Consider the following 16,347-nt stretch of genomic DNA (forward strand, 5'->3'; position numbering starts at 1 on the left):
CAGCTCAGAAAAATTAACCTCGATATTGGGAGCATGTATAATTCATCGTGATACATGAGGATTGGGATATGAAGGAATAGACGCTCTTGGTATTAGCAAAGAGGTAAAATTTGTCAGAGCTAAAGATTCTTCTAAACCAAAACCTTCCACGGTTGACAAAAGTGAAGGATCTCTACCAACTGCCAATGACGAAAAGAGGAAATTCTGTCAAACTCCAAAGCAAGCACATACACATTCAGGTAACACCAAACATAACTTTTTTCATTCTACTAAACATTTATTTTATTGTGGAAAACCAGGTCACTTGCAAAGGAATTGCAGATATCTTAAACGAGATAAAACCAGATATGATTCTGTTAAGATGACAAGATCTGATGTTCCAAACTGGAGAAAAACTGAGACTCATAATTTCAGTTCTTCTAGTATTCCCTCCAGGAAGTTTCATAATTATATTGGTGAGAAAAAGAAATACGTTGCTCCAAAAGCTACTCAGAAATGGGTACCAAAGAAGATCAATAAAGCAACGAGTACTATTAAGAAGGATCTCCCAGACAAGAGTTCGAGAAGGGATAACATCTTAAAAAGGTATGGAACAGTTATTGAAAGTTTCAAGGAAGTTGTTAAATTCCTAGAGTCCATGCATGATTTGTTTCAAATACCTGTGGTGAGCAAGATTTTGTTCACTTCAACACAACCTGATTGTGTTGGAAGTGCATCCTCACCAAGAAGCCCTAGTAAATGCGGTGAGGATTGCAAAAGAATTGGGGCGCACATATTGTGTTGGGTAATTTTTGAATATGTGGAACAATTTATTGTTTCGATTTGAGTCTAACTCGCTTACATATTTCTCGAAATATGTGTTAGTAAGCTTTCGCTTTGACCAAATTCATCCTATATCATGAGAAAATTGCCGAGTAACATCTTACATGGTTTGTGTGATACAATCATTTGATGTAGGCTTGGAATGTTTCGATAATGATTATTTCAATATCTTGAAAATTGCTTTGATGTTAATAGTGTGTGAAAACGACTGTTTTCATTATAGAAGAATGTTTCAATGACTGAAATAAAGAGTTCAGAATGTAACCATGTTTGAAAATAAGCATATATAGTGTGTTCTCACATTAGTGTATAAATCCACAAACCGGGAACCAAGTGTATGCATATGTGTGTATACCAGTCGTGGATTCGATCATAGAATCAGAACAATCGTTATTTCCATTCCATGGGACCAGTCGTGGATTCGACCATGGAATATGAGCAATTGTAATTAGGAATAATTAACTTTGTGGCTCTATACCAGCAGACCGAGCTGTCTAGGAGCATTAATTATCCCGATATGAGCTTGCCGGTAAGTCATATCCTTTATATAGTCAGGGTAAACTTGTTGTTTGTTCCTGAAGACGTTATCGCTCTATACTAGCAGAGCAAGATGTCTAGGAGCCGTCCATCACGTGATGATATATAGAAATAATCACTGAAAGTATTCAGTATTCATGAGATATGTCGTTGTCCAGTCGTGAGACTACATATCCACATGTACTCTGAGAGAAGGTACTCTCCGTTGAGAATTCGATGAGAGACCCGTGTCTCGATACTCACGTCTGATTGCTGAATCAGAGCTTCATAAAATTATGAGTTTACGAATTTAGCCTTTGTCGAAAATCCACCATCTACAACTTCTTAATCCATGGCCTCCAGTTATAGGGTAAATAATGGAGTGACAAGGAGTAAAGGGACTGAGAGATCCAATCAAAGCGTGTTGGTTTCTCACTTTTCATCTCATTGACAGGAAGACGTCCTTGTAAGGCGAGGGTTGTGAGGGTAGTCGTGGTGAGGGTTGAAGTCAGTTTGAGGTACACCTGCTGCCATTGAATCTGGTGACCACTCACTCCATCCCCCATGGCCCCAATTTTGAAATTATGACACTTGTATCATTCAGTTTAGAAGGTAGGGTTTGGCTTCCAAAATTTTGTTCTGTTGGAAGTCTCTTTAGATTAACATTTTGTTCATGTTCGTATACAATCGGGATTACAGGAGTTTCGATTCGAAAATGCTCGTAATCCTAAGTATTAACCATGTATCTGCCTTACGGAGTTAGCATCTGTCCATCTCTGTCTAGATGAATCACTGTAGCTTTAATGTAAAAACATCGTATAACATTATTTAGTGCATCCTGTGAACACATAAATCACGATGGCATTCACTGTTCACAAACAATGTTCGCATACAATCTATATCATAAACTATGCTGCATGCATAAAGGGAGGTAAATGTGATGACTCATTGACTCAGAGCCTTCATGCTCGTCCTTGTCTAGTCAAATGTTATCACTAATGATGCTCATATAGCTGGATAAATAAAGATCGAAGCATAAATGTAAAATACATAATGTAAAGTGCTGAATGTAAATGGGACGATGATTTACGTGGTTCAGCACTAAGGCCTACGTCCACGGGATTGGTGTTTCACTATGTATTGATTGATTACAAAGATAGTCGAATGACTTTAAAGTGCGCATTGAGGCTTCGGGGAAAACGGATTCACTTACTCTTCCTATTTCTCTCTCTTTCTATCCTCTTCTAATTGCTATTGATTGGTCGACCCCCCCTCTCTTAGTGGGAAGGGGTATTTATAGGGTTACTACGTGGGGCCCACTCCTGTATCACGTTGTAACCTTATCGTCTTGTGGTTTGTGCCAATTCCGCTGATACCTTCGTCTTCCACGATGCCCCCAGCGATCCATGCTTGATGACGAAGGGTTATTACTGCATCCTCCACAGTTTAATCGACACGTATGCTACTTAGGGTGTTTAATGCGGGTGGTTGAATCGTCTGCACGCGTCAGACATGTGTCTGCTGTCCCTGTCACGTCTGTGTCAGTTGGACTAACCCCAGCCGTCGATCTTGGATCTTTCTTGAGATGAGATAAAGTTGGTCTTTGGGTGCTTTTCAGTGCTTCGCGATGGCTTTGTATCTCGGTGCTCCCCGATCCTCAGCCATCAGATCTGTTAGATGGTGATCTTGTATTGATGAGACACGTTTCTTGGCTATCCACGTGGGGAATCATATCTTGATGCCCTAAGCCATATGTCTCCCACGTGTTTCTTCCTAGATACGTCGTGAGTGATGAAATACGTACCTACAATTTTTCCCTTTTCTTCTGATTAAGGCGTCAGTTGAAGTTAGAGGAAAACCGTTACATATTCTTCACCTCTCTTCAATAACTTCCCCTAGATACTAGGGCACGTTTCCCATACCTTGCAATAACTTTTCCTTGGGTGGAGGGACAGTTTCTATCTCCTTCAATGCTTATAAGTAAGAAAGAGAATGTCAAAACTTGAAATAAATTTCATTCTTCTTTATTAGTCCATTATTCCTTTCCTCCTGAAACTTTTCATCCTTTCATTCTTGTTTTCTAGCCATTAACTACTGCTGTCTTTGTCTTGAGTACGATTTGATTTTGGTTTGTCTGCTGCTGTTGCTTGTCGTTTTCTGGCTACGCTCTTCTGTTCGTGAGACTCTTGATACAGGTGAGAATTTTTTTCCTTGATTTTGATCTTTTGTTCGTCTTCTGCTACTGTGTTCTTAGCTTTGTGATGAAGAACACATATACAAAGTATATATACTTGACCTTGTTCTTTATCACAAAACTCACGGACCTGTAATTGAAGATTTTCGCCTAGCGACCTTGTCTAAGTTAGGGTTTCCTGTTTCTTTTTCAGTCTAGGGTTTTTGGCGGACGTTAATGAACTGATAGAAGTTCTGATAGTTTCTCAGCTTTTTGATCTTTATTTGCTCCTCTGTGGAAACTTCTGACTTGTTTGTGTACTTCTTCGTAGATATGGCTGATCGTCAGCGCGTCCCTTATCAGACTTCGCCGCCGAGCCCCTATAGGTCTCCTCCACGCAGAAATCCTGATACATCTCCGCCAGGGGACGGTCCACCTAGATCTTCGCAATTAGATCCTTGTGCTAAAAAAACTTCATCCTCTTCGGGTCAACGTGCTTCTTCTACCAAGGGAGGAGATCATACGAAGGGTCCTCCTGGTTCGAGGTATGCTGTTAATCTTCCCTCTGTTCCCCCGCGTGTTGAGTCAGGAAATACGCAGACTTCTTCTCGTCATCGTGGTGATCCACTAGATGTTCAACCTCTTCGTTCTATGGCTCCACCTATGGTGCCCCAACAGAAACCTTCAGCTCTCCCTCCCGTAGTTCCTGCTAAAGGAAAATCTACCAAAGGCACCGCTTCAAAGTCGGTTTCACAAAAGAAACTTCATACCAAAAGGAAATCTTCGGATATGAGTCCTCCGAAGATACCCTCGTCAGATCCCCCTGAAGATTCGGACGCTGCCCCAATAATACAAAGCGTCTCAGTTGCTAGGAAGAAGGTTACCTTCAAGCATATAGACCTTTCCACTCCCCTGAAAATTGTAGGTACATATTTCATCACTTGCCACGTGTCTGGGAAGAAACACGTGGGAGACATATGGATTAGGGCATCAAGATATGATTCCCCACGTGGATAGCCAAGAAACGTGTCTCATCAATACAAGATCACCATCTAACAGATCTGATGGCTGAGGATCGGGGAGCACTGAGATACAAAGCCATTGCAAAGCACTGAAAAGCACCCAAAGACCAATTTTATCCCATCTCAAGAAAGATCCAAGATCGACGGCTGGGGTTAGTCCAACTGACACAGACGTGACATGGACAACAGACGCATGTCTGACGCGTGCAGACGATTCAACCACCCGCATTAAACACCCTAAGTAGCATACGTGTCGAGTAAACTGTGGAGGATGCAGTAATAACCCTTCGTCATCAAGCATGGATCGCTGGGGGCATCGTGGAAGACGAAGGTATCAGCGGAATTGGCACAAACCACAAGACGATAAGGTTACAACGTGATACAGGAGTGGGCCCCACGTAGTAACCCTATAAATACCCCTTCCCACTAAGAGAGGGGGGGTCGACCAATCAATAGCAATTAGAAGAGGATAGAAAGAGAGAGAAATATGAAGAGTAAGTGAATCCCTTTTCCCCGAAGCCTCAATGCGCACTTTAAAGTCATTCGACTATCTTTGTAATCAATCAATACATAGTGAAACACCAATCAGTGGACGTAGGCCTTAGTGCCGAACCACGTAAATCATCGTCTCATTTACATTCAACACTTAACATTTTGTACTTTACATTTGTGCTTCGATCTTTATTTATCTAGTTATATGAGCATCATTAGTGATAACATTTGACTAGACAAGGATGAGTACGAAGGCTCTGAGTCGATGAGTCATCACATTTACCTCCCTTTATGCATGCAGCGCATAGTTTATGATATAGATTGTATGCGAACATTGTTTGTGAACATGTGGATGCCATCGTGATTTATGTGTTCACAATCTGGCGCCAGAAACAGGGAACTTTGTCCCGGTAAATGATTTATCTTATCCTGTGATCTTTACACGCTTCCTTTGTTCTGAGCACCGCTCTCTGAAAATAACGGTGCTTAGAACGCTTTTCCGTTTCAACATTCACTATGTTTCTTTTTCCAACTAAACGATTTATGAACAGAGCTACGTATTTTTCAAAGTTTATGAATAGATCTACGTATTCTTCAAAGTTTATGAACAAATCTACGTATTTTTCAAAGTTTATGAACAGATCTACGTATTCTTCAGTAGACTTGCACTATTATTCGTGTGTTCAAGCTTTTATCTTTGAAAATAAAGATTTATTTACGGACCTACGTATTTTTCAGTAGATCCGCACTATTGCCGTGTATTTTTAAGTTTTTATCCTTAAAAATAAATATTTGGGGACAGATCTATGTATTTTTCAGTAGGTCTGCGCTATTGCTACGTGCATTTAAGTTTCTGTCTGTAAAAATCGAAATTTATGGGTAGATCTGTGTACTTTCCAACGGGTCTAAGTTTATAGAAATATGCTCGAATTGTTGGCTTTGAAAGTTAAAACCCACGGGTATATTTACTTTATCCTTTGAAAAATAGTCTCATCACAATCGACTTATAAAACATGCCTGAATATTCAAGAGATCCGATACCTTTGAAGAAAGGAACAATAGCCGGATAATCTCTTCTTGCCTTCGTTGTCTGGATTTCAAAAATCTTCTAACAAATCCTTCACGGATCTCTTCCCTTTGTCTATTCGTTATTTTTCGTGTAGACTATATCAGATATGGAGAAAAACAAAGAGGCAGGAAAAACGAAGGTTTCATCAAAAGAAACACCAAGGACCACCAGTTATGACTAGGAGCAAGCAGAAAGGTGAAAAGCTGAAAGCAGCGGATAAGAATCAAAACGGAGCTGAGAGCACGCTGCCTTTAGATGCCAGCGCTATTGCAGCGGAAGCACTAAAGGCCGCTGCTGCCAAAGACAGAGCTTCAAAAACCGGGGCATCCAGAGAAGGAGCCTCCAAAGGGATCGCTGCCACCCGACCGCATGAACAACGTGAAGGTGTGGCAGAGTCAGTGGTACAACAACCTCTCTATGGGACGCAGCTCACCAATAAACAAAATCTACCGCTCCAAGCTGATCAGCCGCTCCTAATAGCAATTCAGCCCACACAGCAGCAAGCGGAGCTTCAAAATCCGCAGATGGACCCACCAGAACCATTGATACAAATTGTTGACGAAGACCATACAGTAGCAGCTGGAGGACAGATGCAGGTAGGAACACCAAATCAAGGATCAAACCACTCCGCTCAGATGATGGCAGAACTTGAAGATTTGAGAAAGAACCAGAAGACGTACGCAGACGTTGTAGCCCTGCTAGCTCAGGAAAACCAACAACTCAAAGAAAGAATCGCCCATAGCGCAGAGGTGGAAAATCAACACGAAGAAGCTAACTTTATGGCGCCAATACTGAACCAAGACCGAAGAATGGTAGTTGCTAACAACCCGGCGCCATTGAACCGAAGGGATGCCAGAGGGAGTCGAAGATCCGATCCAGACTATAACCCAGATGACCCAGACTACTTAAATAGCGACGCCCCATGGCCAGGGCAATCATCCATTATGGAGGGGCACCAGCGTGCAATGGAGAATCTTCGTGCCGAAATGATGACAGAAATCAAGTAGCTAAAAGCTAAGCAGGGGGGCGGAAGATTGGAGCAAGTAATGAAGGAAGCAAATACTACTCCATTGACGCAGCGTCTGGCCAAAGCTCTCATTGCCCAAAAATGTTCAGTCCCAGCATTCGAGTGTTACGACGGATCCAGCGATCCCGCAGCCCATCTGCGGTATTATAATCGAATGTTGGCCCGATGAGATTTTGACGACGCCATACTCTGCAGATATTTTCCCTCAATTATTAAAGGGTTCACGTTGTCCTGGTTCGACAACTTGCCACCAAACTCCATTAATTCTTACGACCAGCTCACCGAGAAATTCTTGGCAACTTATATGTACAACAAGGTCGTCAACACCGGAATGGATAAACATTTCTCATTGGCAATCAAGTACAAGGAGACCATCAGAGAATACACTGATAGGTGGCACAAGATTTGTCAAGCCATAGAAAATGTAGATCCGGAAGTTATCATCAACTGCTACAAGTGGGGGCTGGATAGGATGAGCCCACTGTTCGTTGATATCCACAGAACCATCCCTGCTACTGAGGGAGATCTTCGAATAATCACAGAGAAACATGCCAGATTAGAAGAGATTCAACGAGAAAATCCCAGAGCTCAAACCCAGAGGCCCCCACGGACCAACTCCGTGGAACAAGACATCGGGTCCAAAAGAGGTGGTTCAGATGAACGACCTGGCGAAGACAAAAGAAAACGAAGAGATGATCGTCGACGGGATGACCGGAAGTTCGAAGACCAGGTCTATATGAAGTTAAATACCATCTATTCGCGCATCCTGAAGGAAATCAAGGGTCGGGATGATCTCGATTGTCCATGGTCCAAGGGAAAGCAACCCCCAAGATCTGAGAAGTCTAGAGAATACTGTGAATATCACTGTTTCAATGGCCACCAAACAGAGAAGTGCAAAAATCTCAAGATAATGATTCAGAAGCTGATTGATGCAGGGGATCTTAAGCAGTATGTACAGAAGGATGACACCGAAGATAGGGCAAAACGAAGCACGCAAGTCCAACTGCCTGAAGGAAACCGCACTGTTAATACCATCTCATGTTCTGAGACCACGGGGCCATCCCTAACTTCCCAAATAGGGAAAAGATTGAGGAAGCAATTTGAAGACTATTGTGAGCTATACAAAATCGACGGAATAGAAGTGGACGAACATGAGCATTGGATGGACGCACCCATGGTTTTCGACGCTGAGGATGTTGAAGAAGATATGGAGGATCACAACGACCCTCTAGTTCTCACGCTACCAGTAGCAGGGTGCGGTATCAAAAAGATCCTCATCGATGGAGGGAGCTCAGTCAATGTTCTGTTCTATGATACATTCAAATGAATGGAACTTAATGACGAACAACTGTTATCTTCGTACTATACCATCTACAGGTTCAACGGAGCATCCACGAAGCCACTCGGAGACATTGTCTTGCAAGTGGAGGCAGGGCTAATGAAAGTCGACACTCGGTTTAGTGTGGTAGATGCACCATCACCCTATAACGCCATAATTGGCCGAAGATGGGTGCACAAGCTCAAAGGAGTGGCTGCTACCTATCACCAATACCTCAGGTTTCCAACTCCCCAAGGGGTAATGGAAATAAAAGGAGACCAGGTCACTGCGCGAAAGTGTCAAGCTTTGCAGAACCATCTCAATAACGAACAAGATGAGCAGCGAAGATCCCGAAGATCTCGAAACAAAGAAGCCGCAAAAGAAAAAGCCATCGACGCTTATCTAGAGAAAATCTCTGGAAGGAGCCTTTCAAAGGAAAATATCATTGGAAACACGGAGGCAAGTACTTCAAATACAGAAGCCGGGGAGCCTACCAAATAGCAATTAAAGAATGTTCCTCTTCTTGGGGAACCAAAGCCCACGTTCACCTTCTTGGAATATGTGAAAGAGGTCAACACAGGGACTGAAGAAAACCCAAAAATGATCAAGATAGGAACTCTGATGGATAAGGAACGAGAGGCATCGTTAATTAAACTGCTCAAGGAATACGCGGATATCTTCGCATGGAAGCTATAAGACATGCCAGGGATTGATCAGAAGATAATCCAGCACGAATTACGTATAAAGCCAGGCACGCCACCTTTTGGACAGAAGGTACGAAAGGTAGCGCCCGAATACCACAAAGCAGTAGAAATGGAGCTTCGCAAACTGCTGGACGCAGGGTTCATCAAGGAAGTCAAATACCCAACGTGGATTTCAAACATGGTCATCGTACCAAAAAAAGAATGGAGGAGTTAGAATATGCATCGACTTCACCAACCTCAATAAGGCGTGCCAAAAGGATAGCTATCCACTGCCAAGCATCGACCAATTGGTTGAAGCGGTCGAAGGATACGAAGAACTATCATTCATGGATGGATACTATGGGTATAACCAATTATTCCTAGCAGAAGAAGATCAACAACACACAACATTCTACACCCCGCATGGCCTCTACTGTTACGTAAGGATGCCCTTCGGACTTCGAAATACAGGGGAAACAAACCGGATAATGGTTGATGCTATCTTCAAACCATGGATTGGGAATACTTTGGAAGTCTATGTAGACGATATGCTCGTCAAAAGCAAGCTGCGCAAGGATCACCACCAAGATCTGAGGGACATTTTTGAAGCCATGAGGAAACATCACATGAAAGTAAACACAAAGAAATGCACTTTCGGTGACACCTCGGGAAAATTCCTTGGGTATTTAGTGACAAAGAGGGGCATTGAAGTGGATCCCGCAAAGATTCAGGCCATCGTAGGAATGCCATCTCCAAAGAACCTAAAATAAGTTCAAAAGCTCAACGGATCGCTAGCAGCCCTTGGCAGATTTACCGCCAGATCATCCGACAAATGCAAACATTTTTTCAATATCCTCAAAAAGGGTAGTAAGTTCGAGTGGACTGCTGAATGCGAAGAAGCCTTCCAAAAGATCAAGGAGTATTTGGCCACGATCTCAATCCTTCAAAAACCTGATCCCGACGAGGTACTGGCCCTATACATAACAGCAACAGAGGATGTTGTTAGCGCGGTGCTGGTCAAAACAAACACGAAGATAGAGCATCCCATATACTATGTCAGCAAAACTCTCAATACAGCAGAGAGAAATTACACGAAGATTGAGCAACTCATCTTGGCATTAGTTTGGGCAACCTTAAAGCTAAGGACCTACTTCTTGACCCACTATATCCGCGTCCCATGCAAAGCTCCACTGGAGGCCGTCCTCAAAAGTGCAGGGAAAGTAGGAAGAATTGCAAAGTGGAACACGCATCTCGACCAATTCAAAATCATCCATGAACTCCAACATTCACAAAAGTCACAAGTCCTAGCGGATTTCCTGGAAGATCTACCGCTGGATAATGACGAAGAAGTCTTCATTGAAGGACTAAAGGCAGCGTGAATACCGGAGATTGACGAAGGCAAAGATCCAGTCGAAATTCTCGAGCCCGCAAACCCAAGACGGTGGGAAGTCTTCGTTGATGGGTCAAAGAATAGAGAAGGCGTGGTATTGGCATCGTGATCACCACTCCCACAGGGGACATGATCGTGCATGCATTCATGTTGGAATTCAAGGGGCACACCAACAACATAGTTGAATACAAAGCTGTTGTGCATGCTCTGCATTTGATAATAGAAATGGGTATAACCGATGTGCGCCTAACAAGTGATTCATAATTGGTCGTACGACAAATAGGGTTAGAATACAATGTTTACGATGAGACCCTGTCAGCATACATGACCCTAGTCCAGACACTGGCATCTCAGGTACCAAACATTAAATTCCGACACCTATGTAGAAAGGAACTCACGCACGCATATGCCTTAGCCTATGTGTCATCCATGTTAAAAAGCGAGGACGTCAAGGCAATCAAGGTAACCAGAGTTTACGAACCCTCAATCGCATCCCAGGAATTATGCGTTGTAGACCAAAGGGGCAGCGTGAGAGAAGATATTGCAGATGATGATGTAGGAGAATACATCACCGATGACTTCCTGGAGGATGATATAATGGCAAGAGCAAACGAAGATGAAGACTTCAGCGCAGAAGAGGACTGGAGATCTGACATTCACCTTTTCCTCAAAGAAGGAACGCTGCCTATAGACCTAAAACTGGCTAGGAAAATACAATCAAAAGAAGGAAGGTACGACTTAAGAGATGGAATATTGTACAAGAAATCCTTCCTCTGACCTTTGCTACGCTGTCTATCTAGATCCGAAAGCCACCTGGTTCTGAAAGATATACATCGTGGAGACGCAGGGAATCACAGTGGAATGAGATCTCTGGCAGACAAGGAAAAAACTCAATGGTACTACTGACCAACAATGATACGGGACGTAGCAAGAATGTCGAGAAGATGCAAAGAATGTCAGCGTTTTTCCAAAAGAATCCACGCACCAGCAATGATGCTGAACTCTGTGGATAGTCCTTGGCCATTCTCAAAATGGGGCATAGACATTGTGGGACCCCTGATTGAAGGGTCGGGGAAAAGAAGATTCTTGATAGTAGCCACAGACTATTTTAGCAACTGGGTTGAATCTAAGGCTCTAGCAAGGATCCGCGACTCGGATGTCTTCACATTCATCTTTCGAAACATTATTTGCAGGTTTGGCATCCCAGCAGATATTGTCTCCGACAATGGCAAGCAGCTACAAGGAAAAAATATTGACATGTTCTTCGATACCTTCAAAATCCGAAAGAACAAGTCAACGCCCATATACCCTCAAAGCAACGGCCAAGCAGAAGCCACAAACAAGACACTTGCTCTAATTCTCAAGAAACAGCTAGACGAGCATAAGGGACGATGGTGTCAGCAGTTACACAACGTTCTATGGGCATACAGAACAACCAGAAGATCAGCCACAGGAGAATCTCCGTTCCTGCTCACCTATGGAGCCGAAGCTGTCATCCCTACAGAGATCATCATGCCAACTACGAAGACCGAAGCATGGGAAAAGAACCTCACAACAGATATGATGTTGGAAAGACTCGATGATCTTGAAGAAAGGAGAGAAGCAGCATTGCAGAAAATGGAGAATTCTCAACAAAAGCTAGCAAGGGAGTACAATAAAAGGGTTAAGCTTAGAAACTTTGTAGAAGGGAAGTATGTGCTGAGAACCATACCCCAGTACCAACGAGAAAAGAAGTGGGGTAAACTTGCACCAACATGGGGAGGACCTTTTGTTATACACGATATCGCAGGAAACAGATCATATTACTTGCGCAACTTAAAAGGGGAAGTCCTCAGACACCCATGGAATGTAAAATATCTCAAGCCATACTATCCATAGAAAGCCGCGCAGCTTTGCATCTGCGTGAAGAATACCAGAAGAAGAAGAAGACGACGCATCCGTTCGGCATGTTTCTATCTCTGGACGAGGAATAGAAAACCTCAACCTATCAATCAAACATGCATTTTATTGCATAAATTCTTATGGGAAAAATAGACATTTACAACCAAGGGAACAACGTCTCAGCGGAATAAATCCATGTACATATAACACATTACATACCGCGGACGCTGCTTCAATACAACAAATTATTACTATTGGGGAAAGTAGCTACCTACAATCTCTCAGGACTCCCCTATCAGCGTCTATAAGTGTAGGACCATGGGGAAGGCTTCCAGTAGAAAGAGATACCCAACCAACCACAAGGCAGTGGGTCGACGGAATGGGTGCATGTAAATATTTCAAATAAGCACCACATATCCTAGGGCACTGTCTCGACCCCCACCGTCTGGGAATCCTCTGGCCAAGGATTAGCCAGCGGGGTGACAGGTCTCAAGACGATCACGAAGGTACATACCTTCGGCATCGCACTCAAACACTCCATTTTCTTTGACTTAGTAATTAACTTTCTTGACTTAGTAATTAAACAATAGTCAAACTAATAATGCAGGTGAAATAGAGGGAGAAAATAAAAACCGATGATCCATTCCATGAAAGTTGATTACAAGATTCGGCAAAATAAGCAAGAAAAGACAAATACATCAAAAAATGGTTCGAAGACAAGTAATCAACAAAGATCAAATTTCTATGACAAACAAGGAAACCTAGTTTCCCTTGGACTCAGCCTGATCAGCAGGACCCTTCCTCTGAGAGGAAGGCACGCTTCCACCCGAAGAGAGACCGGAAGAAAAAGTCAAGGGATCGGGCATGGCGCGACGAGGATAATTCTTGACAATATTGTAATCTTTCAGAAGACCTTGATCGATCCTTGTCAGAACTTTGTTAACCTCCTCGGCCAGTTGGCAGCGAGCCTTATGGCCAATGACAGCAGCTCGAAGCTCAGATTTGGATAACGAAAAGGTCAATTGGGCCACTTCTTTGGCTGCTTCTCTTGCTGCTTCGTCACGAGACCCAGCTAGACCTTTATAATACGATGTCTGGCCATCCTGCTGTACTAAGGAAGATTGAGCCTTTTTAAGCTATGCATTTGCAGCGTGAAGTTGTCCCTCGAGCTCTGCACCATAAAACAAACAACACGTAAGAAGATAGTCACAAATGAGCTCACAACAAAATAAACATATACCTACGACTCTAGCCGAAGTTATCTCAAAATCATAAATTACAGCGTCACGGCCTTCAGCGAGAAAGTCAAACTCATCGGATATTTTCTTATAGTCCGATTGGAGATTTGCGAGAGCATATTGACTCGCATCTAACTCTACCTGCTTCATGGATTCCAAATGACGAAGGTGATTAACTTCATCGTTCATTTTCTCTATCCCTTTATTAAGTCTGTACATATTTACTTCAAGGCTCCCCTCAGACTCAACCAAACGAGCAACGTCTGCCCGAGAAGCAGTTAAGGCGTTGCTAAAGGCATGGGCTTCGGCCCTGGCATCATCTCTTTCTTGAACGAGCCGCTGTATATAATCTGTAATCGCAGGATCGTGAGAAGAACGAGCTTGGCGTAGTTATCCTTCTAACTGCACTATCTTGGCTTTTAAACCAGAGGCATTTTCAGTTGCCTCACGAAGATTTTCACGCATGGTGTTGAGACTATTGCACATATCAACAAATTGGATTTTTCTCACCCTCCACTCAGCTACAAGTTTGTTATGCTCGTCGGCTCGAGCATTCCACTTAGCAGCTTCATCCTTGATTTTGTGCACTAACTCTTTGATCCGAGAGGACTGCCGAACCCTCTCTTTCCGAAGCCATATCAACTCTTGATCGTCACCCACTGGAGATAGGGTGGGGGGGATCAGACAGTACACTAAAGAAGACGAAATAGAGAAGACGAAGGGGAATATTGTGGAGAAAGACAAAGCTTTGGAAGACGAAGAGTCTTTACGAGCCTTCTCTAATTCACTAAGAGCGAGGGCTAAATCCATATGAAGCTTCTTCTCCTCCGCACCTATCTGCTCTTTCCATTTCAGCCGGTTCTTTAGTTCCAAAATCTCCTTATCTTTAGCAGAGATAAGAGATTCGGCGGTATTCAACTCCTCTTCTCGGTGACGGAGTTTTCCCTCAAGCTTAAGGGCCTTCGCGCTGAAAAACTGGTACAGAGTATGATTACAGTACTCGCTCCTCATCATCTGCACCCACAACAAAGAATATGGAATATTAAATCCCATTCTCCGAACACGCGAAGCATAAATAACGGTTTATGAGGAATTTGAGGACGTACCTCGAGCATACGTTGCTGGGGAAAACCATACTGATAACCATCAGCGATAGCCATCATGTCAGCCACAACAGAAGGAGGATTGACCAAAAGACTTGTAGAAGAAGCTCTTAGATCCTTGTCCCATACTTCAGCAACTCTTCCTTCAGAAGTCAGCTGCATCGTCTGACGAGTAAAGGCGTCAGATTTCTTCTCACCGGGAACCAATGGGGCGGGGTTGGGCACAAACATCAGCTTCCTTTTCATCAGCCAGTCGAGGATGGCATCATCACCCTCGTGCATCAAAGATTGAGGAAACTACTCTGAGGATGTCTCGACCATAGCATCATCGACGACAACTTTTCCTGTATCAGGATTCTTCTCAGCTTCGGGAATCTCCCTAGCATCCTTCTCCTTATCAACAAGGGCATCTGCGTCTTCACTCTCGGAACTTTTTTCTACCTCAGCGGCCTTGTCGCCGACACCAGCGGATTGATCACCAGCTATATCCCCAAGAACATCCCAATCGTCGTTGGGGGAAAGGAGGGAAAAATCTTCTGCAAGACCCATAACAGCTCCCATATCGACGTGTTCATCCAAGGAATAAATCTTTCCAAAGGAAAAATCTTGGGTGGATACAGGCATCGATAACTGAGGACCTTGATTAGGAGGGGGTGTGGAATCAAGGCCTCCAACAGGGGCAGTCTGTTGTTCCGCACTTCCACCAGGGGAATCCTCCTGTTCCGCGGCCCCGCTGCTGCCAGGAACGACCTCTTTCTCGGCAGAACCTTCACCACCACGCATTCCCTCCTCATAATCATGAGGGGAAGTGTCAGTACGCTCTTCGTCATCATAATTTTCCTCTTCGATACCTTCTTCATTCACAGGACTGTTTACTTCATCAGGCACGTCCATATTTTCGGCTGCAGCAGTGGAAGAATGAACTGGCCCAAGCTTCTTCTTCTTCGGTACCTGGTACTTGATTAGAAGATTAGCCCGAATCGCTATTTTTCTCCTCACTTTGACTATATTTTCAAACTCAGAAGAAAAGGGGCAAATATACAGCCTAACAACAAACCATACCTTAACATCAGTGATACCCTTCAGAGGGATGGTGACATCAGAACTTTCTTCCTCATCCGCATCAACGACATTGAAAGCATAATCAAAATTCATACCTTCGAAATTCAAGCGCCAGGGGAAGAAATCTTCTTAACGGGATGGAGCAGCTTCATGAGCCTTACTACCAGCAATAAGATGCCACCCACGCGGACCAGGTACCCATCCATAAGCCCAAGGGCCAATAACTTCGATAACAGTAGTGTGCCACTCATAATCATGATCACGCTTAATCCTCTCACGATTCGGAAAGAGTTTCTGATGAATGGATCCTTCGCTACCAGGTACGTACTTCAACTTAGAATCACTCACTTCACTTAAGAGACGAATCTCACCATGAGGAGCAACAATATTACGAAGACCAATACTCCACGACTTACGATTCCTATTGTTAAAATAATCTCCGAAGGAGATGTTGAAATTCTGAGGAGTATACCAGCCTCTCTCTGAAGGGTCAGGAACGCAGCAGGTCATCATCGTTTCTCCTTTACTCTGAAGATAGCACTCCTTGAGCG

The 16,347-nt window shown here is 43.5% G+C and overlaps 1 protein-coding gene across 1 annotated transcript; it reads left to right on the forward strand.

Annotated features, from left to right (window-relative positions):
- Positions 1-7,140: 7,140 nt before the first annotated feature.
- On the forward strand, positions 7,141-8,448 carry LOC113355481. Its single transcript, XM_026598354.1, has 2 exons — positions 7,141-7,262; positions 7,317-8,448. The coding sequence occupies exons 1-2, from the start codon at positions 7,141-7,143 to the stop codon at positions 8,446-8,448; spliced, it is 1,254 nt and encodes a 417-aa protein (XP_026454139.1).
- Positions 8,449-16,347: the final 7,899 nt, after the last annotated feature.

Source organism: Papaver somniferum, chromosome 1, assembly GCF_003573695.1.
Source record: "Papaver somniferum cultivar HN1 chromosome 1, ASM357369v1, whole genome shotgun sequence".
Lineage (NCBI taxonomy): Eukaryota > Viridiplantae > Streptophyta > Magnoliopsida > Ranunculales > Papaveraceae > Papaver > Papaver somniferum.

Excerpts from the sequence above, each read along its gene's own strand:
- LOC113355481 (XM_026598354.1), top strand. The coding sequence starts at position 7,141 with ATGAAGGAAGCAAATACTACTCCATTGACGCAGCGTCTGGCCAAAGCT. Across the intron at positions 7,263-7,316 it reads GATCCCGCAGCCCATCTGCG|ATATTTTCCCTCAATTATTA; the intron begins GTATTATAATCG and ends CATACTCTGCAG.